Source organism: Balaenoptera musculus, chromosome 3 (genome assembly GCF_009873245.2).
Source record: "Balaenoptera musculus isolate JJ_BM4_2016_0621 chromosome 3, mBalMus1.pri.v3, whole genome shotgun sequence".
In the NCBI taxonomy this organism is placed as follows: Eukaryota; Metazoa; Chordata; class Mammalia; order Artiodactyla; family Balaenopteridae; genus Balaenoptera; species Balaenoptera musculus.
Window position 1 is genome coordinate 168242328 of NC_045787.1, and position 25669 is coordinate 168267996.

General features: G+C 60.5%; 1 protein-coding gene across 3 annotated transcripts; it reads right to left on the reverse strand.

The window, feature by feature from the left end:
* Positions 1-465: 465 nt before the first annotated feature.
* Positions 466-24799, reverse strand: PIAS4 (protein inhibitor of activated STAT 4). 3 transcript variants are annotated; one of them, XM_036845859.1, is made up of 12 exons: positions 24728-24797; positions 19325-19715; positions 8021-8105; positions 7279-7320; positions 6907-6997; positions 6652-6780; positions 6447-6552; positions 4816-4872; positions 3761-3834; positions 3510-3670; positions 1351-1481; positions 466-1014 (listed from the first exon to the last, which is right to left on the reverse strand). In XM_036845859.1, the coding sequence occupies exons 1-12, from the start codon at positions 24752-24754 to the stop codon at positions 746-748; spliced, it is 1563 nt and encodes a 520-aa protein (XP_036701754.1). In that variant the 5' UTR covers positions 24755-24797; the 3' UTR covers positions 466-745. The 3 variants fall into 3 exon arrangements, with proteins under 3 accessions (XP_036701754.1, XP_036701753.1, XP_036701755.1); XM_036845858.1 differs by having other exon boundaries at positions 19325-19751; positions 24728-24793; XM_036845860.1 differs by lacking the exon at positions 4816-4872 and having other exon boundaries at positions 19325-19751; positions 24728-24799.
* Between the last annotated feature and the right edge of the window lie 870 nt (positions 24800-25669).

A 25669-nucleotide genomic window follows, 5' to 3' on the forward strand; every position in this document is an offset into this window, starting at 1 on the left:
GCCGCGCTCTGGGGCCCCCGCCTTCCGCCGGGGGTCCTGGCCACACGCCGGGTCTTCAAAATACCAAGTTATTGCACTTTCAAAAAATACAACACATCTGTGGCTAAACCCTCCCCGGCCCCCCACGCCCCGCCCCACCCCGCCCCCCACTGCCCGGCCCCGCCCCCCCCCCCCCCCCCCCCCCCACTCCATGGCTTCTTGGCTAAAAAAAACAAAAAAAAACGCTCCCTGCTCCCGGCTCTCAGGAGAGGACACGCTTGCAGAGAGAGAAAGCAAAGGAACAGACGAACGTCAGAGTCGGGGGCTGCTGCCGGGGGAGAGGCTGTCCTCCCCGCGTCCCCACCGCCCGGTCCCTCGCACCAGCTGGAATGGTCGTCCGGGGGGCGCGGCGTCCTGGGCCCACCCGCCCTTCCCAGGGTTGGCTCTGACTTTGGGCTCCGACTCCGGCCGGGGAGGCGGCTTGCCTTGTTTTTAAGTTTGATTTTTGTTTGTTTTTCTTTTTTTTTTTTGGACTTTTTTTTGTCGTTTTACTTTTTTTTTTTTTTAATCCTCCGATAGGAGAGTCCAGAGGTACAGGTGCCAGGAGCCAGGCAGGGAAAGGGGTGGAAAAACAAAATGAACAACAATAAAAAGAAAAAAAAAAAAAAATCACTCCTCCCGCTGTGCCCGAGGCCCGCCTGCGCCCCTCTGCGTGGTGAGCACCAGGAAAGTCGAGTGTCCGGCTGGTCGCGGCAGTGGCCAGCAGTCAGCAGGCCGACACCAGGCCCTTCTGGAAGGGGCAGCGGCGCTTGGGCCGGGGGCCCTCCTCGTCCTCGTCCTCGTCCTCCTCGTCCTCGTCCTCCTCCTCCTCCGAGGACGACGAGCTGTCCAGCGTGAGGTCCACCACGTCAGCTCCCGGCTTCCCGTTCTCCACGCCTCCCGCCGTGCCGCCCCCGCCGCCAGAGCCCCCAAGCGCGCCGCCACCCCCGCCGTTGACGTTGGGGGTGGATGGGAGCCCATTAGCATCCGAGGTGCCTGCGGAAGAGAGACAGGGACAGATGTTCAGGATGGCAGGTGACCCGCAGAGCAAGGAAATCGAGGCCGGCGAGGGGCGGGGGCAGCCTTGTGCAGCAGCACACCTCGGAGGACGGGGCGAGGTGACCTGAGGCCACCGGCTCCCCCGCGCTCTGGATGGGGCCCGGCACACAGCAGGCGCTCACTAACCGCCTCAGACGCCCCGCTCCAGGGGGATCGACTCCACCAGGACGGTCGCGTTTCAGATAAAAAGGCCACGTGGTGGGATAGAGTCAAACTCAGCAATCGGCAAACTCCGGGAACAGAAACTCGGGCAAAGCCCGGCTGAGGCCTCACCGAGCACAAGGATGGGGCACTGGGGGCTGCAGCTGCGCTCCTTCTCGGCGCGGATCGGGCACCACGAGCCGTCCACCAGATACTCGATCTCGTCGGCATCCTCGCACTCGCTCAGGATCTTGGAGAGGAGCCTGGAGGCGGGAGGAGGGCGTGCTGACTCCTGGGCCCCACCCTGCTCCCCTGGTGGGGGGTGGGATGCTCGCGGAGCCACTTCCTGCTCTCCAAAAGTGGCTTCAGGACAGCACTGGCTGCACCTGCTGACCTGAGGTTCGGGGCGGGGGCCCATGCCAGGCCGGGAGCAGGGACACACCAGAGCCCCCAGCGTTCATTCAACATCAACACTGCACCTGCCTCCAGGTGACTCTGACCGCCTCAGTTACGATCACACAGGAAGGAGGCCTTGTCCAGGACACCCTCTGTGGCAGATGGGGCCCCTCCCAGCCCCATCACCATAGTATGAATACAGCTCTGCCATAGTACGGCAGAGGGTCACCACAGTATGACTACAGCTCTGCCTGAAACATACTTTGCACTTGGAAAACTCCTACTCACCCTCCAAAAGCCCTACTCTACGGCTCCTCTTCTCCAAGCAGAGCACAAGCAATAGGAATGTCTGTCTCTGGCTCGGTCCTCCCATCCCACACGTCCAGCTGGGAGTTCCCTGAAGGCAGGGTCTGGGATGGAGTCCTTTTGGGGACCCGTAAATCACCCAGCTAAGGGCCAGAAACCAAGTGGCAGAGCCTTGTGGAATAAATGCACGACTCAAGGACCCTTCCCCCAGGAAGCCTCCCTGGCTATACCCAGGCCGCATGGGCTGATGGAATGGCAGTCCGTGTGCAGCACAGTCACACTACCCAGCCCCAGCCCTGTCTGTCCCTAGAGCTGTCAGTTACCACCACCCGGGCCTGAGTGACCTGCTCTAGGCCTGTGCGGGGGAAGGCGGGCCCCGGGCTGCACAGCTGCCAGGCTGGGAACAGAGCTGCCATTCAGGCCCAGCCCTTGTGCCCGGCCCCAGGGGCCTCCTCACTCCACCCCGAGGCTGGACAGCGTTGGGGTGGCTGCTCGGCTCCTCCGGGGAGGGCACCCAGGCTCAGAGCTGGTCAGACTGGGTTTGAAGTCCTTGCCCGGCTACCTGTGAGCTGGGGGCCTGGGCTAGTGGCCACCCCTTCTGAATCTGTCTCCTCATCTGTAAGGTGAGGATGACCAAGGTCCACCTCCCTGGACGGCTGGGAGGGAGGGGCTTCTGAGACGTCGAGCGCAGTGACCAGAGGGAGACGAGTGCCCGACCGTGGGGACAGTTCACACGCGGCCACTGCAGGTCAGGGCTACCCCCTTCCCCGTGGCACACACCCCAGCCGCGCCTCAGTCATCGTGTGCGGCGGAGGCCATGCAGTTGGCGGTCCAGGGCTGCCCCATGGTCCGCTCCTGCCTGGGCCACCAGGTTCCCTTCCCCAGCCCCAGCTCTGGGGACAGAAGTGGGTGTGGCTGGCGCCTGGCAGGAGCCAGTCAGTCAGGTGCTGGGCTCAGTTTCTGGAAACTTAAGACCAGAGCAAAGTTTCCCTTTTAGGGAGAATGGCCTTCTTCCCCTTGTCCCCCCTGCGGCATGGGGAGGGCCTGCTGGTTAGGCTCAGGGGACAGCCTGGCCGCACGCTGGTGTCACCTCGGAAAGGGCCCAACAGAAGGTGGTCAGAGTTTTGGGAAGACGTGCGTCCCCTTCACCTTCCTATGTGGAGGATGTGACCAAGCCTCTGCTGAACGCCACTTGAGAAGCAGCTCCCCGAGTGGTGCAATGGGATGGAAGCTAGGGGTTCTCGGGTCCCCGTTTTACACGGGGGAGGAACAGACTCACAAAACGCAAGGTGACGTGGGGAGCAACAGAGGACCTCGTGGATCTGGAGCCCCACTTCTGAACCCTAAGCTACGCCATTGCCACCCACACAGCAAAGGCCCTGACAAGTCCCGCAGGGCTGACACCCGCCTCTCTCTGTAGCCCAGGGCTTGCAGAGCTGCCACAGGGTGCTGCTGGGCAGCCTGGAGGCCCCAGGAGGCCTCAGAAGCTGCATGGCCCCGCTCCTCCTTCCAGAGGCCCAGACAGGCAAGGGGCCAAGCCCAGCACAGCCTGGCAGGCGGTGGGGCCCCCGTGCACCCCAGCGACTCACCCATCGATGATGAGCTGGTCGTAGGGGGCTGGCTTGTCGCACACCGGGCACATCCAGGTGGGCTTCTTCTCGTTCATCTGGAGGTAGAAGACGGCGTCGAAGCACTGCAGGTGTGCACAGGTCTCCGCGCGGCAGGGCACTGACAGCCGCATCTTCACCAGCTGCGCGGGTGGGAGGTGACGGGTGTGAGTGGCCGCCCGGCGAGCACTGTCCACCCAGCCGCTCCCACAAACCCGCGCGCCCCGACTCACCGGGCAGATGAGGGAGACCCGCACGCCGGTGGTGGCAATCTCGCTGTCGGGGTCCAGGCGCAGCTTCTCTTTGACTGTGGGGAAGGGGCGGCTGGTGTCAGCGGGGCCGAGGGGCAGGTTTTCCCAGCAGCCAGAGATGCTCGGGAGGGCAGCAGTGAACACCCTCAGCACCCCTCGCCTCAGCCAAACACGGTGAGCACCCCATGTTCACCTCCCAGGACGATGAGACACATGCTTTAGCTCCAGGACCCAGGACTACGAGGAGAATCTATGTTAAAAAAGCCCTGGGCAGGGACTTCCCCTGGTGGCGCACTGGTTAAGAATCCGCCTGCCAGTGCAGGGGACACGGGTTCGAGCCCTGGTCCGGGAAGATCCCACATGCCGCGGAGCAACTAAGCCCACGCGCCACAACTACTGAGCCTGCCCTCTAGAGCCGTGAGCCACAAGTACTGAAGCCCGCGTGCCACAACTACTGAAGTCTGCGCGCCTAGAGCCCCTGCTCCGCAACAAGAGAAGCCACCGCAATGAGAAGCCCGCGCACCGCAACGAAGAGTAGCCCCTGCTCGCCGCAACCAGAGAAAGCCTGCGCGCAGCAACGAAGATCCGAAGCAGCCAGAAACAGAAAAAAAGCCCTCGGCAGCAGCCATTTTATTTTTGGCAATAACCTAGGTGCACAATGAGGAGGGCCAGCCCCCCAACAAGACCGCCCTTCTCTGGAAAGATCCAGGCAACAAAGAGCTGCCGTAGGCCATCTGCTGCGACTGTTAGCTCTGATGAAAACCCCCAGGACCTCCCGCACCACTCCAAGGGCTGGGAAGCCCCAAGGCCAGGAGAGCCCCACCAGGGACCCTCCGAGGGCGGAGTGAGCCCACGAGCACAGCTCCCTTGCACCGTCTGAGTCTGCTTCTCTAACAGATCAGAAGACAGCGGGCGCCCACCATAAAGCCACCGCAGGGTGAGCCCACGAGGTGGAGGAAAAAAGCCTGGAAGGAAACTGGCCCACTGCAGCCCTGGGGATGGGCCTGCAGGGGGCGCAGGGAGGCTGGCCGACCAACCTGAGACGGGCAGCGGTTCAGCTCCATCCCCAAGTGGCTCGGGACCATGCCTGGGCCCTGCAGAGTGGAGGGCACTCGGCTTGGACGATGGGACTGCCCTTCCCTCCTTGATACAACGCCTGCGCCCCCTCCTCCAGACAGCCTTCCTCCCCCTCCCACAAGGGGTTGAGGGTGACCTGCCAGCTTGGCCTCCCACCCCCTCAACGCCCCTACTGTCCTCAGCCACCCTGTGGCTCCCATCTCTGGCTAACAGGTGCAGATAAATGGTAGACCCAGAGACCCTGGCCCCTCAAAAAGACCCTGGGCAGCTGAGGACGGGTGCACTGCGTTATCATGCTTCAAAGCAAGGCCTCGGTCCTCCTCTACCTAATAGAGGGAGGGTACGTGCAGCAGGAAGGGTTCAAGTGAGACAGAGAACAGAACTTCCAGGCTGCAATCAGACAGCAACCCAGCAGGCACGATGCCCAGCCTGAGCTGGCTGTGGGAAGGAAGCTGGGGGCTTGCTTCAGAGGGGAGGCCCTGCCCACCCCAGCAGGGGCCCGGGCTGTCCCGTGAGCCGCGACATATGCTGCCATGGCCCCTGCACTGCCCCAGGCCTTGGCTCCAGGCCGGTCACAGAGGAGTTAAGCCAGGCCTCCCCATGTCCGTCCCCACCCTGGGGCCCACGGGTGCCTGGATGAGCCCTGCCCAACCCTGCGCCAATGCCTGAACCTGCCAAGCGGGCAAGTGGGGGGGGGGGATCGAAGAAAGGGCCATTTGAGGAAACAGGCAGGCGGCAGGGCAGGGTGCCTAGGCTGAGGTCCTGGGGTCACAGAGCCCTAACTCTGCCACGCTGGCCTCAGTGTCCCCACTGGTCAGACTGGGACGTGGCCAGGCCCCACTGCCCGGATCCGCAGTGAGGATGGAGTCAGAAGGCACCCTGCAAGGGCCTCCAGGTGACCAGAGAGGGAACTCCTGAGCCCCTGCTGTGTGGTGGGCAGCCCCCCGAGGCAGGACACAGGAAGGTTCGATCTGCCCGTCTGAGTGGCTCTTCTGGGGTTTTTTAATGCTCTGTGTATCCCCACCCCCTTTTTTCTGGTTCTTAAAAGTACAAAAAAGAAAAAAAAACAATGGTCTCAGCATTCCCGGCCAGACCCTCATCATCACGTGTGCCTCCAACTGGGAATCCATCCTCTGCTCCTGCTGAGCGCTGGCCCCCGCCCCCTCCCGGTACCGCACAGCCGCCAGAAGCACCCGCCTGGAACACTGATCACCTGGGGTCTTCCCCTCCCCGCAAGCCCTCCAAGGCTCCTCGCCCACCAACCCCGGCTCTCCTCGCCGCATTCACGGAGCTCGCTGGGGGCTTTCGGCACACCCAGCTCGTCCCTGCCTCAGGGCCTTTGCACTGATGGTTCGCTGCCTGGCTCCCCTCCCCCTCCTCCTTCCGCATCCTCCAGAGACCTCCCAGAGCTCCCCAACCACCAGGGTGATGGCCAGACGGGGGAGGTCCAGGTCCCCCACAGGCAACAAGCTCCTGAGGACCAGGCCTGTGCCTTGTGCCCAGCAAACTGGGTCAGCAGTGATGGAGCCATGGCCACCCCCAGGGACCGTGGGGAGCCCCACCCAGCAGTGCAGAAAGCCCCGGGGCTCACCCAGTGCCTTGCACAGCTCCGGGTGCTTGACCCCGATGGTCTTCAACCTCTGCAGCAGCTCTGAGGAGGTCAGTTGCCGCACCAAGTACAAGGCCACGGAGTAACTCTGGGGGTGGGGGAGGGGAGGGGAGTCAGGACTGCGCCAATGGAGGCGGGGTGGGCAGGGGAGGGAGGGCAGAGGGAGGGAGTTCCGGGGCCTGCTCACCTTGCCGTAGTTCCCCCAGGTGACGGTGATGCGGTTGGTGGCCGAGGACAGGTACATGAGGTGGGTGAGGTTAATGGGGCGGCACGGCCTCTTGGGCTCCACTCCAGGCTTGTTCGAGGGGTAGTAGCCCTGGAAGCAGACACCACGGCTGTGACCATCACAAGGTGTTCCATGTGCCCCCCCCCCCCGCCCCACTCTGTACTCTCTGCCTCGCCCCCCGCAGCAGATCCAGGGCTGCCAGGGTGGCCCACTCACCGGGACCGAGCAGTAGCTGTGGTTGACCTTCACGGCGATGTTGGGTGGGTACTGGTCTTCCTGAGGGCTGCTGGTGTCTGAATAGCAGATTCTGCAAGGACACCGGGGACCATAGGGCCACGGGCACCTCGGGCAGGGGAGGGCCCGGTGGGAGGGGCGGGGAGGACAGATGGGGGGCGAGGGTGGAGGTGACAGGATCCGTATCTGGCCTGAGTGGGGCTGCATGCTGGCGTACCCACGGACAAGGCCAGATAGTGGGGGTGTGTGTGTGTGTGTCTGAGAGGGTCCTGGGGCCTCCCAGAGTGGGGGAGGGAAAGGTGGGCAAGGGTCATGTCCCCACCCACCCCGGGGCCCGGGCACACCTGGGCTTACCTTAGAACGACCTGCACGGCCTTGACCCCGGGCTGCAGTTCTCTGTGCGGGGGGAGGAGGGGCGGGTCAATGGCAGGAGAGCGCCCAGCAGCCGCCTCTGACCCTTCACCGGGGGGACCAGCCAGACGGACTAACCCACTACTTCCCAAGGCGACCGAAGGCCAAGGGTACTGCCTAGAGCGTTCTCTCCTGCCATTTACTCATGGGTGATTTGGGCAAATGACCGCCTCTCTCTGGAAAATGCGGGGCTGGTACGGGTAGTAAGAGGGTTGGTGGGTGTGGGCCTTGTGCGAGAAGCGGCGGCCCTAACGGTGACTTCTGTCTCAGCTGGAGATTGAAGGCCTCAGAGAGCAGAGTCAGAGCCCTGGGACCAGCCTGCATCCCTCATCTGCTCAGCGGGGGCGGCTCTGCCCCCAGGGGACACTGGGGATGTCTGGGGACATTTGTGGTGGTCACGACTGGGGGGCTCCTGGCATCAAGGGGGTGGGGGCGGGGATGCTGCTCCACGCCCCGCAGAGAACGCCCCGACCCTGATGTCCGGACCAATGAGGGGGCGACCCTGTAAAAGGGGGACGATTGGCCCACCTCGGGGCTGTGGGTCAAAGGTGGTGAGAGCGCGCGGGCCCTGAGCACGGGGTGGGGGCCACCCTTCCCCGCCACGCCAAGCCCAGGGTCTGCTGCGGGCCTGGGGAAGGCTGCCCTGGGCTGCCACAGCGGCGGGCAGGGGGTGGGCACAGTGCACCTGGAGTTCCGGATCAGCTCCACCTGTCTGGGCGTCAAGGCAAAGATGCACGGGCTCTCCTGAAGCTTCTCGTTATTCTGCGGAACTGGAGACAAATTTGGGGTCAGGGTCACGTCTGTTCCCTGGCGAGGGTGCCGACCACGGTCATTCCTACAGGCCTGGCCCTCTTCAGACTGGGAAGTAGGAAACGGGAGGCTGAGCCCTACCCAGGTGGGATGGATTTGGGGGATCCTGCCCCTTCCTGGGTAAGGAGAACCACAGCCCATGGTTCAGGGAGCACTCGTGCCGCCCCATGTCCCCCACTGAGGGCCACTAAGGGAGCAGCAGCCTCTTCAGCCCTCCGGGGCTCAGGCATCTACTCAAGAGTACCGAGAACTGCTCGGCGGGGGCAGAAGAGCTTTGCTGGGCCGGCAGGATGCAGCACACCAGGCCGCGTGCCCTCGGGCCAGCCACTTTCTCCAGGTCTGTGAGACGCCAGCAACAACTCTGTCCCCAACTCCCAGGGCTGTTCTCGGCATCTGGTGAGCCATGTGCCCAACCATGCAGCATTCGGCCCAGGCCCCACACGGGCTCAGCACGGCACTGCCAGAGGGAATGGGGACAAGTTGAACAAGGTCCCACCTCCGGCACTCACGGGATGGCCAAGGAGATACGGAAGTGAACCGGCAGTGAACCTCCAAGTGCACAAAATAAGAGTCACAGAGCAGCCTGGCCTGGCTCACAGCAGGAGGTGTGAGGGCAGCAAGGACAGCACACACAGAGCCCCGCTCGCCATCATGGAGCACTGGGTGCACAAGTCGGGAGAGAGTCTGCCGGGGACGCAGACCTTGGTAGTGAAGAGCCGGCTCTTCACTCTCAGTCATAACTGTACTGAGAACCCCAGGCGAGATCAGAAAGCACTCCGAACTGAACGAGAAAATACAATACTCCAAAACTTGTGGGAGGCAGCTAAAGCAGTTGTGAGAGGGAAAGCTATAGCTTTAAATGCTTCTATTAAAAAAGAATGAAAAGGGTTTGAAATGAATGATGTATGCTTCCTCCACAAGAAGCTAGAAAAAGAAGCCCAAACTAAAAGCCAAAGCCATTAGAAGGGAGAAAATTAAAGATAAAGATGGACGTCAATAAACCAAAAAGCCAACAACAGAGAAAACCAACAAAGCCAAAGTTCTTTGATACATACCTAGCTAGACTGAACGATAAGATCGTGAGAACACAAACTATCATGAATGAAAGGTGGACATCAGCACAGATCCTATAGCCTTCAACAGGGGGCTGTAACTTCATGCCAATGAATTTGACAATTTACATGAAATGAACAAACTCTTCCAAAGATGCCAACTATCAAAACTGGCACCAAAACATATAGAAAGTTTGAAAAGCTTTTTATCAGTTAAAAAAACTGAACTCATAATTAAAAACCTTTCCACAAAGAAAACTGCAGGTCCAGGTTGGTAGATTCAATCAGACGTTTAAGGAATAAACCATATAAACTTTATATAAACTCTTCCAGGGAGTCCCCTGGTGGCCTAGTGGTTAGGATCCTGGGCTTTCACTGCTGGGGCCCAGGTTCAATCCCCGGTCAGGGAACTGAGATCCTGCAAGACGTGCGGCATGGCCAAAAACAAATAAATAAATAAACTCTTCCAGAAACTAGAGGAGGAAGGACACTTCTCAACTCATTTTAACTAGGCCAGCATAACCCTGCTTCCAAAACCTGACGAAAATGCATCAAGAAAGGAAAAACACAGCCGAATATCCCTCATGAACGTGGATGTAAAAAATCCTTAACAAAATATTAGCAAACAGCCAGGGCCCCTGGGATCTGGCCCTGGAATGCAAGATTGGTTGAAAACCTCCACATATCCACTTAAAGTGGCTAAAATGACAAGACCAACAATTCCAAGTGTTGACAAGGACCTGGAGCAACCAGGACTCTCTCCTGGGGGTAGGGGTGGTTGTAACATGCTACAGACACTTTGGAAAACCGTTGGGCAATGACTAGTAAAGTTAAACATACGCTTACCCTGTAACCAGCAATCTGCTGTTAGCTATTTCCCAAATAAATGGAAGTACGTCTACAAAAAGACCTGTGCAAGAACGCCTGGCTAATTTATTCCTGGCAGCTCTAAACTGGAAACAACCCAAGTGCCCCACAACGGAAGAACAAATGGACAAGCTGTGGTACATTCATACAGTAAAACTTGCAGTCCACGCATCGACACAGACGAATCTGAAGCCCCAAAGCTGAGCCAAAGAAGGCAGACGCAGAGAAGTACGTGCTGTGTGTGCATTATATCAGCTTCCTGAACAGGCAAAACTAATCTATGGTGATAGAACTCAGAACAGAGGTGGCCTCTGGGGGTCGGGGGAAGGCAAGGACTGCCTGGGAGGGGGGTCCCTCGGGAACTTAACAGTGATGGAAATGTTCTGTATTTGGTGGCATTGGGGTTACTCGGTCACATGCATTCCCTAAAACTCAAGTTACGCACTAAATATCTGTGGATTTCATTGTATGTAAACTATACCTCAATGTTTAAAATTTTAAAACTACACTGAGAAGTAGTGATCATTCTGTAATGAATAAAAATATCAAGTCACTGTATTGTACACCCGGAATTAATATTGGATTGTAAGCAATCATATTTCAATTTAAAAATAAATTTGATGAAGCCAAAAAAAAACCCAAAACCAAAAAAAAAAAAAAACCTACCAAAACTAAACAAGGGACTTCCCTGGCAGTCCAGTGGTTAAGACTCCATGCTCCCAATGCAGGGGGCCCGGGTTCGATCCCTGGTCAGGGAACTAGACCCCGGATGCAGCAACTAAGAGTCCACATGAGGGCTTCCCTGGTGGCGCAGTGGTTGAGAATCTGCCTGCCAATGCAGGGCACACGGGTTCGAGCCCTGGTCTGGGAAGATCCCACATGCCGCGGAGCAACTAGGCCCGTGAGCCACAATTACTGAGCCTGCGCGTCTGGAGCCTGTGCTCCGCAACAAGAGAGGCCGCGATAGTGAGAGGCCTGCGCACCGCGATGAAGAGTGGCCCCCACTTGCCGCAATTAGAGAAAGCCCTCGCACAGAAACGAAGACGCAACACAGCCATAAATAAATAAATAAATAAATAAACCCAAAGTTAAAAAAAAAAAAAAAAAAGAGTCCACATGACACAACAAAGATCCCGTGTGCTGCAACTAAGACCCGGCGCAGCCAAAAAAGGAAGATGGGCTCCAGGCCCCACGTGGAGGAATACTACGCTCCCGCGAACACAGGGAGTCACGAATCAAGCAGCTCTTTATGCTCCGACAGAGACTAATCCCTAAGATGGTTTTAAGTGGAAAGAGCAGGTGCAGAGCAGTGTGTACCTCAGGCTGCTATTCGTGTAACCAAAACCAAGGAGGGGGTCTGTGCAAGAGCCGCCTCTGGGGAGGGTGGGTGCCAGAACTGGCCACTACCGCAGCCCTGGAGCCGGGGGAGGTAAGGCGTCTGCTCTTTTTATACTGCAAACCCTTTAGGACAGCGGTGGGCAAACTGTCCCTACAAAGGGCTGGAGTGTATTTTCAGCTCGGCAAGCCACACTGTTTCTGCCTCTACGTCCCCACTCTGCCTTGTACCATGAAAGCTGCCGGTGAGGGCGAGCACGCGCCTGCCCAGTGCGGCCGGGGTGTGGGGCTGCCAATAGGGAGCACGTGGCCCTGGTCGGCCCACCCCTGCTTCAGAACCTTCTGAATTCCAAAGCGCCGCCTCGGGTAGGCTATTTAAAAAGCAAACACAATTTGAATTTAAAAGCAGCTCGGGCTCAGAAGCCAGAGCTCCTGGGCTGGGGTTCGTACCCCAGCTCTGCTCAGCCACGCCCCCATCCCCACCCAAGCCTGTGCGCCCTCCACTCAAGGGACCAGTTTCTCGGAGTTCATAGTGCCGGGGCCGGAGCTGGCGCTCAGGAAGAGGTGGCTGCTGAAACCGCCACGCTGCTGCCGCCAGTTCCTGCTCGTTGTGGAGGGAGGGCTGGTCCCTCCGGAGTCCCGGTTGGGGCCCTTCAAAAGGGCCGCTTAATTGGAGGGCTGGGGTGCACATAGGCTACCTGCAGATGCGCCCAGACCTGCCCGAAGAGCCCCGGGCAATTATTTATGGGGGGAGGAGGTCTCACAACATCTGAGCTGGGCCACCAAGGCTGGGGGGGGGGCGTGTCAAAAATACTCCCCCACCCCACAGAGTCCCCTGGGAGGCAGGGGAGGGGACGGCCCACCCGCCAGCCAAGGAGCTCTTCCTGCAGAAACCGCGAGAAGCGTTGCCGAAGAACTAGCTCCGGAGTCCCTTTCCCGGAAGGACTCCTATTTCTAGGTGAGCCTGCTGCGGAGGCAGGGGATGCATTCCGAATCCCGGTCTTCTGCTGTGCCATCAGCCTGGGGTGGCCGACTGTTCCCCCAGGAAGCCAAGTGGCCGGTGGGAGGCCAGCTGCCAGCTCAGCTGGGACACAGTGGGCAGGGGTCCCCCAAACCCGGACCTGGGCCATCCACCACCAGGGGCAGCCTCACCCTTCCAGCTTCTCAGGACTGAGATTCTGGCGGCGTCCGTGACCCTCACCCTCACCCCCACTATCAGCTCCCTTGGCCAATCCTGTTGTTGAGGACTTCCGAACGCGCCCAGGGCGGTCCCTTCACCCCCAGTGCTCATCTGATCAGTATGAAGACCCCTTGCCGGTCTCCTGGCTCCCCCCGGCTCTGGGCTTCGGGGGAAACTGTCCCCAGCCCTGGTAGCCTTGATTCCACCGCAGCCACCCTGAGCGCCTCCTTGTGCTCCCCACCTGCCAAGAACATACCTCGGGGCCTTTGCACTCGCCATCCCCTCTTCCAGAACATTCCTCCCCCAACCATCTACACAGCCCTGCTGTTTTAAGCCTGTGCAAATGCCACTGGAATGAAGCCTTCCCCGAGTGCTTGTATCTAAAAACTGCACCCTCCACCCCAACCCACCAGCGACGCTGGCACTCCCCACCTCCTTCCAGGCTCCATTTTTCTCCCAAACCCTCACCGCCTAAGAATTAACACAATTTTCCCGTGTCTTTGGTTCGTCGTGGACACAGAACCAAAACTACCTCTACTGTCACCCATGCTGCACAGCAGGGTGGCCATGGGGGCCCCCTGCCAGGCGGCTTGGGGGCTGGGATGAGGTACACGCCCTCCGAGCCCCAAGCACACCCAAAGGTCTCAGCCTCAATGCCTCTCCGGGACTAAAGGGAGAACCCCTGCCCCAAGGTCCTCGGGGAGCTGCAATCCCAGGAGGAGCCAGTGGACCAGGGACTCAGACCCCGGGCTCAATCCAAGACCCCGACAGAGGGCCTGGCACACGCAGGCGGCTGCCAGGCAGCCTTGCAAACTGTCACCAGGGAAGAGTATTTAATGACCTCAGCAGGTGCTCACCACATACTGGGGCGGGGTGGGGGGGGTGTTTTGACAAACCAACAGTCAGGACACACCACACATTCGAGGTTGCACACGCAGACAGAAGGCAGCAGCGGCAAGGACAAGAGCGTGACTTCTTCGCTGTTAACCAGTGTTTTCTATGATGAACACGTATTTTTACAAAAGTTTAAATAGAAAGAAAAGGAGATTTTAAGAATTCGATTGGGGGACTTCTGGTGGCGCAGTGGTTAAGATTCCGTGTTCCCAATGCAGGGGGCCTGGGTTCAATCCCTGGTCAGGGAACTAGATTCCACATACATGCTGCAACTAAGAGTGCGCATGCTGCAACTCAGGAGCCCCTGCCTGCCGCAACTGAGACCCGGCGCAACCAAATCAATAAATAAATAATAAAATTTTTTTAAAATTTAAAAAAATAAGAGAATTTGATCAGCTGGGACTTCCTCCACTGGCCTGAAGCCCTTCGGCGGGCAGCCCCTGCCCCTGGGCCCCCGAGGCCCCCTGCTCCAGGCTGAGGCCTGGCCCCAGTGGTGATGGCGGGGGCGTCCTGGAGGAGGCGGGAAAACAGGTCCCCCAGGCTGGGCGCAGGGGCCTCACAACAGCAAGGGGTGGGCGGGTACAAGCCCCAACTAAGGGCTCTGGGTTCGAATCCCAGCTCCTCCATTCACGGGGCGAGGAACCTGGACTTCCTGCTCGTGGGGTTACGGGAGGAACAAGCACTGAAGGAATGACTCAAAGTCTTTCTCACTGCAGCCTTCAGGCTGCTCCTCATCTCCAAGCCTTTGCTCACCTACCCCCACCTCACTCTGTCCTCTGGATGCAGTGGGGAACAAGCCAGTCCCAGGCGATCAACAATGCCAGGGTTGGGAGCAAGGCCCCGGAGGAGGAGAGAGTGGTAAGGAGAGAGGGATGAGCTGTAGATCAGGCGATGGGGCAGGGAGGGCCATGGGGGTGTCTGGGGAAGAGTGTGACAGACAGAAGGAACAGCACATGCAAAGGCCCTGGGGCAGGACCAAGCCTGGAGTGCTGGAGGAGGCTGGAGCAGAGTGAGTGAGGGTGAGGGTTAGGGTTAGGGTTAGGCCAGGTGAGAGAGAGGAGGTGAGGGGAGGGAGGAGGAACGTGACCAGCCTGCTATTCTAAAAGCTTCCCCTGGGGACTTCCCTGGTGGTCCAATGGCTAAGACTCCACGCTCGCAACGCAGGGGGTCCGAGTTTGATCCCTGTTCAGGGAACTAGATCCCACATGCCACAACTAAGAGCCCACATGCCACAACTAAGACCCAACACAGCCAAATAAAAAATTAAATACTGAAAAAAAAGTAATCATCTTAAAAAAAATAATAAAAAATTTAAAAAATTAAGAAAAATAAAAGCTTCCTCTGGCTGCTGGAGGTAAAGTGTGTGGGGAAGACACCAGAAAGGAGGTTGGGCAGATTAAAGCCAGGGGCGGGCAGAAAGTCAGGGGGATCACAGCAGGCGGAGGTGAGCCACCTCTGGCAGGACTTGGGGTGGGCTGGAGGCCTTGCCTGGGACAACCTACCCGCCCACCTGAGGGCCCCCTCACAGGTAATGCTGGGTGCTCCCCAAGGCACCCACCTGCTGCAGAGCTGACGGAGCCCCTCCCACCACCACGGGCAGGGGAGGCCCAGCCAGCCCAGTGGGTCAGGCCACCTGCCCCTGATGCCACAGACAGCCCATGGGCCTGGTGGGTACCACACTGGGCTGTGGGGCGGCAGGCAGGCCTGCCTCAGGGGTATTAGCCACCTCAGAAAGGACGCGAAAGAACAAGACCTGGGAAGCCCTCAGGACAGCCCAGTTGGTCCCCACCGTTCCCCGTGCCCCACCGTTCCCCGTGCCCCACCGTTCCCCGTGCCCCACCGATCTTGGTTTTTCTGGCCTCTGCCACCCACGTCCAGGCCACTCTCCCTTCCCCAGCCTGCGGCACACCACACTCTGGTCACAATGGCCTCCATTCATGAGCTCTCTCACCACCGGGCCTCTGCCTGGAACACGCTCACCCACCCACCCCCTTTGTCTGGCTTAATTGCTACTTATCCCTTGGGTCTGGATGGGATTGTGACCTCCTCCAGGAAGGCTTCCTGACTGCCACCTCCCCACAAATGCACAATAAGGGGCTCCTGGTACTGACAGTGCCCTCCCCCCACCCCCGCCCCTGGGGAACCCTGCACTCCCTGACCAGAGCATTCCTCGCCCGTCACCGTTTAATCACCTCTAGGGCACCTTCCTGGCAAAACTCGCCAGGTCAGGGACCCCACTACCTTGCTTGGGCAATACCAGCCAAAGGGCTCGGAGCCTGAATGAGGGACGTATTGATACACTGGCCCTGCCCAGTGGGGACAGGGCTAGACCAGTGGCTCTCCACCAGAGTCAGCGCCGACCACGTCCTGGGGCATGAGGAGAACTGGGGGGCAGCCTGCTCACCCTGCTGGGCCATGGGAGTGGTCCCAGCCCACAAGGCGCTGGCCACAGGATGCCGGGAGCCTCGAGGAGCAGCGGTGGGCCAGGTCGCGTTTCCTTCCTTCTGCCCGTGGCAAGTCTCATGATGGTACCTCGTCTCCCCCACGCTCCCTGGCCCTGAGGTCTGGGCCTCCCAGAGCGGACACTCAGCCTCTGCCTGCTGACACCCCAAGTGGCCAGGCTTAGGGGACCCTCCGGCCATAAGAGGGTTGAGCCCCAAGCAGCAGTGTTGGACCTGAGACTGCATTCCCAGTCCCTCTGAGTTCTGCTGTGGGTGAGCAGCGAGCGCCTCTGCCCCCAGGGTGCCTGGCCCAGATGGCTGGGCTCCCTGTCCTGAGAAGAGGTCTGAGGTCCAGAACCTTCGTGTGGTTCAGAACCAGGGCTTTCCCACAGGGAAGCAAAGTGCCAATGGCGCGGGGAGGGGGTCAGAGGAGGGAAGATGGCTGAGCACGCGGCCCCGGAGTCCCTTCCCTCAGGAGGCCGTGTGACCTTGGGCTAGTCTCCTGACCTTTCTGGGTGCCAACCCCCAGTCCCCGCTGGAGTGGATCATCTTTCTCCTAAGGTCCTTCCAGCTCCCAGTCTGTGGCTCTATTATTCCCCTTCCCTCCCCCAACCAGAACATTCCCCTCCACGTGATTTATGTCTCCTGTCTGCCTGGCGCGGTCTCCATCCCGGAGCCTGCCGGCGGCTCTTCCGGGGAAATAGGACCAGACTGTTTGGGCCTCGTTTTGGTTGGCAGGTCATGACCAGGGGTGAGGGGTAAGGGGAAGCTGGCTAGAGCCTCCTGAGGTGGCTCCTGGGCAATGCCAGTGCTGCAGAACTCCCCGTGGGGAGGCGCCCAGGGTGAGGGGTAGGCGGACAGAACTGCTGGTGCTGGAACAGCAGGGACCAGATGGCTTCAGGGCCACCATCAGTGCTCGATGAGGCCTCCCCCAGGAACCCGGGCAGCCCCTGGGGAGTCCCTGAGGAGAGGGGAGTCTCGGGAAAAGGGTACATCTTGGGAGAGGGGCAGGGGAGTGGGTGGGAGCAAAGGCAGGGTGGGGTCGGCCTCTTTGTTCTGAGCCGAGAGCAGAGTGATTCCTGGTGTAGACAGGGGAGCAGACTCTCCCGGAGATCAGGTGACTGGGGTCCCTGGGGGCTCAGGGCAAAGTGATGCATTGTGGGGCGGGAATGGTTGCATGTTCGCGGGCAGGAAGGAAGCCCATGGTCTGGGCAGGGGAGGGAGACTGCCGGCCCTGAGTTCAAAGTCACCTCCAGTCCCAGGCCCCCGCCCAGCGCCAAGCCCGCCTTGCAGCCTCCCAAGCCCGCCTTGCAGCCTCCCTGTAAAAACCCAGCCTCCCTGATATAAAGATCGTGCTGGAGTCCTTAGGAAGGAATCTGAATCTTCAGCTCGACCTCCAGAACCAGCCAGCCAGCCAGGCCTGAGACTCCAAAGCCTGCGGGGTGGGGGTGGGGGGTGGGGGAATGGGTCCTGGCATCTAGCGAGAGGTTGCGGGGAGCAGAGACAGGGAAGGTCATCCTGGAGAAACTCAGGAAGGGGCCCTGGGTCCCCAGTGCTGCCATGTCACCCCCACGATAGGTGCTGGTGAGCCAACCTGCCCCCCACCTGGGGGCTGGCGAGAAACCCCTCCTGACTCCAGAGAGAAGGCAGGGGAGGGAGGAGCCCCGGGCCAGAGTGCGGGGCCTCAGACCCCAGGGCCAGGAGCACCTGAAGCACTTTCCTCCACCTCCTACAGCCTCACCTGGAGCCACAGGCCCTCTGAGAGAGCCGCCGTCCCTCCCCCTCCCCCCACCCAGGGCAGGATGGAGGGGGCTGGCAGGCGGGGCTGGAGCTAAAGCCTGTGTGCAGACAAGGGCCCCCTGGCCGAGCAAGGCAGGCCGCTGGGTCAGCAGGGTTGGGAGGGACTGAGCCGCGTGGCCAAGGGCACGGCGGGTGGGGGCGTGGAGGGACCGTGACCTCGGCCACAGCACACAGGGACCGACTCACGACCAGGGCCCACTGTGACGGACGGCAGGACCCACAGCGTGGGTAGGCTGGGGGCACCCCGAGGCTCCGAACAAGGGGTGCTAGAAGGGAACCTCCACAAGGGTGGGGGGCTCTGTCTGCTCCCTGCTGCACCCCCTGATGGGTGCCCACCCAGCAGGTGCTCAGGTATATGCTGTGTGACTGGGTGGGTGATGAGTGGCAGGAGGGGTCTCCAGGAACACTCAGGCACCTGGTAAAACCTGAGGGGTGACAAGAGCCCCATCGTATTCCACTCGCTCTCTGGAGCCCTGGAGGCCCAGGAAGCTGTGGCTGGTTGGTGTCCTGGTCCCAGAGCTCAGGGCAGCATCTGAGGCTGAGTCCAGGCTGACACCCACTCCCAGCCCTGTCATCAGGCTGTCCGGAGTGGGGGGATGGGGGGTGCTGCTACAGGCCTGATACACAGCAGGCCTGTCCCTCAGTCAACGTAAGGACAGAGAAAAGAGGACGAGGTTCCCCGGCATCATCTCTCCATCCGCGCTGCACCCCACCTCTCAGAGGCACACCTGACCATGTCCTCACGGGCCGGCCCGTGTTGACAGGCCTGAACCCGCTGACCGAGGTCACTCCCGCAGGCTGCCTACTAGGAAACAGCCTTCCGCGGGGGGGCGGGAGGGAAGGTCGAACCTCCAGTCCCTTCGCCACCAGGAGTAAGACCACAGAAGCCAGCCTTGCAGGTGGCCCCCAGTGCCCCCGCCTCCTGGTGGTCCAGCATGGTGGAGCCCTCGCCCACGGTGCACCAGAGTTGGTTCCTCTGACCAGTGGAATGTGGCAAAAGTGAAAATATGCCACTTCCAAGCTGAGGCTGTGAGAGAGCCCTCAGCTTCCAGTGGGGTCATGCACTCACACAGGTGCACACGTTTTGTCTCTCCCTCTGTCCACCACAGCCCCCCCGCCCCGATCATGGTTCCGGGGGAAGCGAGCCACCACACCATGCTGGGAGGATGCTCAATCAGCCCCCAGAGGCCCAGGCGGCAAGAACTGGGGTTTCCAGCCAGCAGCTGGCAACCACGTGAGTAAGCGCCCCGCCCCTAGCCCCAGTCGAGCCTACTGATTAGGCAGCCCCCAGCTGACAGGTGGACTGTGACCCCCCTGAGCGACCCCAAGCCAGAACCACCCAGCCAGGCCGCTCCCAAGTTCTGACCTTCAGAAACTGAGGTGTCGGCTGTTTCAAGCCACTGGAATTTTGGGTAACTTGTTACATGGCAACAAGTCACTAATTCAAGGACCCCAAGGTGGCCCCTGTGCTTCCTGGGAGGGACAAGCCCCCCTCAGCCCCTCGGCCCTTGCTGCTCCCCAGAAAATGCTCTGGGTTGGCTGCTTGGCTGGCCTTGGGCGCTGGGAGAACTCAGAAGGTGGGGCCGCCCCCAGGGGCGGCGGGGACTCACCCAGCTCGGTGGGCTTCAGCAATTCATCCAACATGTTAAAGAAGGGCAACTTCACCAGGCGCACTTCTGGCTTGAGGGTCTTGGCAGGCAACCGTCCGAGTCCGTTTAAGTACTTCCCGTAGAGCACGGGGTAGTCAATGTTGGGGCCCGTGAGGGGAGTCCTGGGCACCGAGCTGGCCCGCTCGTAGGTGGAGTGCATGGTCAGGGGGTCCAAGGGCCGGTGGGGCTGTGGCACGGGCTCCGAGCTTTTCTTGGCGTAACGTGTCTCGTAGAGCTCCTTGATCTTCTTGAACAGCTCGGGGCTACAGTCAAACTGGACCAGCTGGAGGGCCCGGGTGACAAGTTCGTGTTTAAGTCCGCTCTTACTCCGGCCGACAAAACCCAGGAGCATCTGAAGATCAGAGACTCGGAAACTCATCACCATGTTCTGGGGAAGAGCAACCACAAACACACAGGTTCAGAGGGACACGCTGCCAGGGTGAGGGACTGCCTGGGCCAGCTGGGGGGAAAGTGAAGTGATACCCTGCTAGCAGCTGGCTGGCCCGGGGCCCCCAGGAGGAGGAGGCGGCAACTTCTGCCCCAGTCCCACCGGCCCGGGCTTGGTCCCACCTCCACGCCTGTGCTCAGGCTGCCGCCTCCCCCTCCCCTGAGAGGCCCCCTCCCCGCTCAGCCCTGCTCCCCTCCTCCCCCTCCAACCTTCCTCAGCATCACCAACGCAGCAAAAGCTCCTCTGACTGACCCCTCCCCACCAACTGCTTCTATTTTAGGTCCTCTTTTCCCATCTTCAAGCCTGAAAGCATCCCCAGGGCAGGAACTGGGAATCTTGCTTCTCCATAAACAGCCTCAGCTGCTCTCCAGCCGAGAACTCTGATGGCCTCTCTGACCCTAGGCCTCTTCGTCAGGGAGGACGGCGGGTCCACCTCATCGGGATGTGGGAAGGACCAGATGAGGCGATGCACGTAAAGCAGAGTGAGCGCTCAACCAACGTCGGCCACAAACACATTCTCCCTTTGGTCTGGGGCATGGTAGCCACCGCTTGCTTAGTACTGAGTCACCTGCCGGGGACTGAGCTGCGCGTGTGATTATGCACTTAACTCTGATCCTTCAAACACCCCTACCAGGTTGGGGTGAGCTCCAGTTACAGACAAGATCCAAACCCGACTCTGAAGCCAGGGTGGCTCCTCTCTACCAGGCTGCCCCAGCACCGACTTATTTCAGCTGAGCACTGCCGAGGCCGTCAAAGCGTCTGCTGGTCCCCCCCGCAGGCTTCCTCCCCTTGGCGCTGTGGACACTGGGGCCGTCCCGGGCATGGTGGGGTGTGAAGCAGCATCCCTAGCCCCGCGCACTCGATGCCAGAGCTCCCCCAAATCCCAGTCGTGACAACCACAAATGTCCCACAGACATCACCAAATGTCCCCTGGGGGGTAGGATCAGCCCCAACAGAGGAGCGCGGAGATCCAGCAGCCACAGAGGCTATGAACTGACCCGTGGCAAAGTGATGACTGGCCATTATTACCTGGCAGGGCCCCTCCAACGAAATCAGACCAAATACAAGAGAGCAGTGGAGCCCAGTGTTTCCTGTGGGACTGGCCGGCAGTGGCCTGCCCTCCGTGACCCTCTGGGCTCCCCGATAAGCTACATAAGCAAAGTATCCTGGAGGGATGGGCCAGAGGGGTATGGGGGCCACCCATGCCAAGTCCTGAAGCTGACCTGTGATGAGTGAAACGTGGTGGGAAAAAGATACTTCCGGGGGGGGATGGAGAAAGAGAAAGTACAAGCGATGACAGTGGACATGGAAAGCTGGCGAGCCTGGGGCAGGACAGCACCCAAAGAAACCAATAAATCACTTAAACTCAACTAGAAAAAGTCTGATGGTCAGAGGTGGGCGGGACCCCTGCCAGGCTGGTTACGTGCCAGAAGGCGCTGCTGTTTTCGGGCTGTCAAAGAGTGAGCTGTGGAATCTGATGGTGGCTCCAGGACTCAGGAGCCCTAGGTTCAAGCCCAGACCCTGCCCTAGGTTCCCAGATGACCCTGGGTCCGCTGTCAGGCTTCTCTGCACTTCGGACAAGGTGGGAACTCTAACGTTCTTTCCAGCTGTACAGCGCCAGGCTCTGCTGATGGCAGAGAGGTCTGCCGGGCCCAACACGACACAGACAAAGGTGCGGGGAGGCCCCGTCCTGCCTGCAAAGCCTCGAGGGGGAGGCTTTTCCTGCTGCAGGGTCTTTCTCCTACTCCTGCACTGCAGACGGGGAGCGCCCACCAATGCCAAGCACAAGGGCCTTCATGGTCACTAATCTCACAAGGACTGGTGCCCATTACACAGGTGAGAAAACTGAGGCTCTGAGAAGGCAAGCAGCTGGCCCAAGGCCTCCCCGTGCATCCGCGGCAGGGCTGGCAGTATTTGGACTCGGGGCCATCGGGCTCCTGAGGCTGCTTACTTCCACTCACACCCAGCTGCCTGGGAGCCCCTCACTCCCCAGCACACCCACTGCTTGGGGGCCTAGCAGTCTGCTGGCTCTCCGAGAGTCTGAACACTTTTGAAAACAAAGAGGCTTTGCCTCCCTCGGCCTGACTTCCTACCTTGAACAGAGAAGAAAGGCTTGCAGACAAGATGTTTCTTCTGGAAGAGCCCCAAGGCGCTCCAGGGGAGAGGCAATGTCATATGGAAGCTGACCGCCCACCATGGAGCCAAAGGCAGGTGGGCCTGGCCTTTTGGAGTCTGACCACAGCACATCTTCCTGCCCCTGGGAGCCCCTGCCCCTACCTACCCCTTCCACCAGGTTGGGGCCATCCGGAGCCGCCTCATGCACGCGCATCCCGGGGCACACCCCTCGAGCTGCCATATGTTCATGACTCGGATTTCTCAGCAGCTGCCACCACCGAGGAGCCTGCCCTTGACACTGGGAGGGAGGGGGCGCCGCACAAGCAGGGTGCAAACGTTCAGGAAGAAGCCCCAAGTGCTGCGCAGACCACTTCCTGCCGTGGCTTCATCCTGACCCGCCTGCCCCTCAGATCTGTGTTTATAAACAGCGCCAGGCCCCAACGGCTTCCAGAGCCTCAACTCTGGGCTCCTTCGGAGCCGTGTGGAGAAACAGCAGCTGCGCTGAACTTAACAGGGGTGCCTCTCTCCAGGAACTAAGAGCTCTGTGCAGAATGCTACACACCCTCTCAGGGAGTTCCCAGACCACTCCCCCCCCACACCCCCAAGCCCCTCTCAGGGGCCTCAGGTTAAGAGTCTCAGATTTCCAAGCTTATCAACAAGCCCCTCACTCTCCCCTCAGACCAGCCCATTCTGCACCCCAAAAGACAAAGTCTCCGGCTCGCGCTACAAAAGGCTGGGAAAGCGCCTAAAAGAGGGGGACATTTCAATGACATGTAGGCACTCCACAGTGACAGCAAGGGACTGAAGGAGAAAGAAGGCTCCCTAGGATGGGAGCAGGCTGGGCTCACGAGGCTCGTGTTTTAGAGCACTTGAAAAAGGGTCAACTTGATCTAATTGGGGAGGGGGGCCCCAGCCACTGGAGGGTCAAGTAGAGTTCATCAGATCATATTTCAAGGCCCTGGATGATATAAGAGTTCAGATCCTACTCTCTGGCTGGAGTGGGGGCAGGCGCCCAGAGCCACAGCCCCACAGCGGCCCGAGGAGGTTAAATTTCAGGGCTCCAGGGGACTTCAGGCCGCAGGTTGCTGCCTTGGGCTGGCAGAGTTCAGACCTCTGCATCTCTAGGGCAAGTCTCAATTTCTCAAAACTCCGGAGAGGAGCAGCCATGTGTGTGATGCAGGTATACGGAGCGGGCACTCAGGGGTGAATGGAGACTAATACCCTATAATCACAGAACCTTGAGGGCTGCATTTCAGATCCCAGTGGGAAGGGAAGGGAGATGTAAGGAGAGGGAGGAGCAAGAGAAAGAAAACATTTACAGGTCAGGACCCTGGGGAGGGGAGAGCAGCAGGGGGAGGGGGCGGTGCCTCGGTCCTGCAAGGTCCGGTCCCCCACCTCCCTGGGATCAGCGGCCTTGAGTAAACTTCTCCGGGAAGAACCCTAGCCTAGTCAGGGGCAAGGGTTCTGGAGCCTCACCTCGGGGAGGCATCTGGGGGAAGATACATCCCCAGGAGAGGGATGCTCCCAGCTTAGTCCCAAGAGGGTTAAAAGGGGCCCCAAGCTTGGAGAAGAGGTGGCATCTATGGGATGTGGAATGTGGACCCCAAACAGGAATACGGGGGAGAAAGACTAGAAACTAACCACCAGCGTTCCCCAGCGCCAGGAGCCCCCAGCTGTCCCGTCACGTGATCGCCCTCCTAACTACCCTACCCTGCAACCAGCCAGGGACTCTCCAAGGATCGACGTAAGAGACCGGCAAAAAGAGAAGGGTGCCTCAGATGCCAGAGCTGGGATGCATAAACAGATCTAAAGCAGGGGTTCTGGGGGCTGTGTGGGAAGGGAGTGTGATCTGAGCAGTAGACTCACGATGGGGTAGAGTATAAGGGAAGCAGACAAGGTTTGGAAATGGAGTCTGATCCTGCGAGTGTGGAGTCCAGAGACCCCAGGAACAGAGTCCAAAGCAGCACAGATGCTGTCCTGAGGGTAGAGAGGGAGGAGGAAGGCAGAGCCCAAGACCCAAGACTGAGAGGAGAGAGTTATTAGGAAGGCACCGACACAGGGGCCAGGGCTCCATCCCATTGGGGAGGGCAAGCTCAGTTATCGCCGCGCGCACTCCGGGGTGAAGAGGGTGTCGGGAGGGGGGCGGGGCTCTGGGACCAGAGCGGGAGCTGAATATTGGCTCCAAACCCCAGCCTAGGGTAGAGACCCCAAGAGACACAGTGTTTGGGGGCGGTTCAGGACCCCAGCTCATCACCCCGGATGGTGGAAACGGTGGCAGAAAAGTCAGGGGACCCTTCTGAGCAGGAGTCGCCAACCCCAGCCTGGTCAGCTAGGCGAGGAGGCTGAGACCCAGATGCCAGCCTACTGTACCATGGGGGGCGGGGAAGGCGCAGACACTCCCCCAGGCCAAAGAGCGCCGAACTCGAGGAGGGAACGAGCAGTCCAGCCAGTCATGCTGTCCGGGGGGACCGTGCCTCAAACTGGGAGGCGCGGCCCTGTGCCCGTGCTTAGGGAGATCCAGACCCCAACCGCTTGAGCTGGAGGGAGGAGAACCCAACCTCCCACCTGGGGGCCGAACCCCTGGCGCGAAAACTGGGGTGAGGTTTGGGGGGCCCCGCCCCCGGCCTCCCCGCGCCCCGCCCGCAACCGGAGCCCCGGGGCCAGGGGCTGGCGAGGGAGCCGGACGCCGAGCCGCGGGCGGGCCGCACTGTGGGGCCCCGAGCGGAAGGCGCAGACCTCGGCCGGCCGCCCGGCCCCCGCCCCCCCGCCCGCCCTGGCCGGCGCTGCCGCCGCTCACTCACTTTGGCCTCCACCAGCTCCGCCGCCATCTTGGCCACCAGCGTCCCCCGCGCCGGGAGCCCCCAGCCGTCGCGTCACGTGATCACCCTCCACTCGCGGGCGGGGCCGCCGCCGCGGCCAATTAGCACCCGCGCGCCCTCCTCCTCGGGGCGCGCGCGACTGCGCACTGCGCAGGCGCGCGCGGCCACCGCCCGGGCCTCGGGCCAATCAGGGCGGCCCGACACCGCCCCCCCCACTCCGCTCGCGGCGACCACGCCCACCCCTGGCCGCGTCTGGCTTCTTAAAGTGGCACGAGCCCGGCACAGGTGGGGGTGGGTGCTGAGTCCTGTCTGGGGAGGGAGTAGACACCAAAGGCGACAACAATGCAGCCAGGTGCCGCGGCCCCCGGCGCGAGGCGGCCTCCAGGTGCGTGACTGGGCGCCCGGCGGCGTGGGGGGAGGAGACGGTTGGCCCGCGCAGCGGCCGCCAGTGCGTGCAGTGAGGCGCCTTGGAGCGCAGCGCGGGACAGCCTCGGCTGGCCGGGCGACCCGCGCGCTGTACATCCGGGTCCCAGCGCGGCCGAAGGAGCGCGGGCGCTACACCTCCTTGGTTGGCCCCCGGAGGAGAAATGCCGGACCCCCTGCCCAATTCCCGGGATGCCGGCGAACCGCCCCTCCCCACCCCGTCCCCCTAGTTCCGCCTCCCCACCCACAGTAAACCTTCGGAATCTGCACTAACCGGAAACTCCCCTGCTCAAGAGCTCTCCGTGGCTCCCCAGTGCCCGCGGGCCGCTGTACTCAAACTTTCGTGTGCCAAAACCTGGAAGCAAGAGGACAAAAACATATTTCAGGGCCCATCCCTTGAGATGATAAATCTCAGGGCAAGAATTAGGCGAAATTTAAAACAGCGCCCCAAATGACTCAGTTATCAAGATAAGTATGTTTGTGCGGTATTTTTTAAAATAA

Bases quoted from the DNA above. Each gene is read 5' to 3' on its own strand.
- PIAS4 (XM_036845858.1), bottom strand. From the start codon at position 24,754: ATGGCGGCGGAGCTGGTGGAGGCCAAA. The intron at 6,998-7,278 runs GTAAGCCCAGGT...GTGTCCTTGCAG, and splicing joins GCCGTGCAGGTCGTTCTAAG to AATCTGCTATTCAGACACCA. The intron at 4,873-6,446 runs GTGAGCCCCGGG...TCCACTCTGCAG, and splicing joins GGAGCTGTGCAAGGCACTGG to GGCCCAGGCATGGTCCCGAG.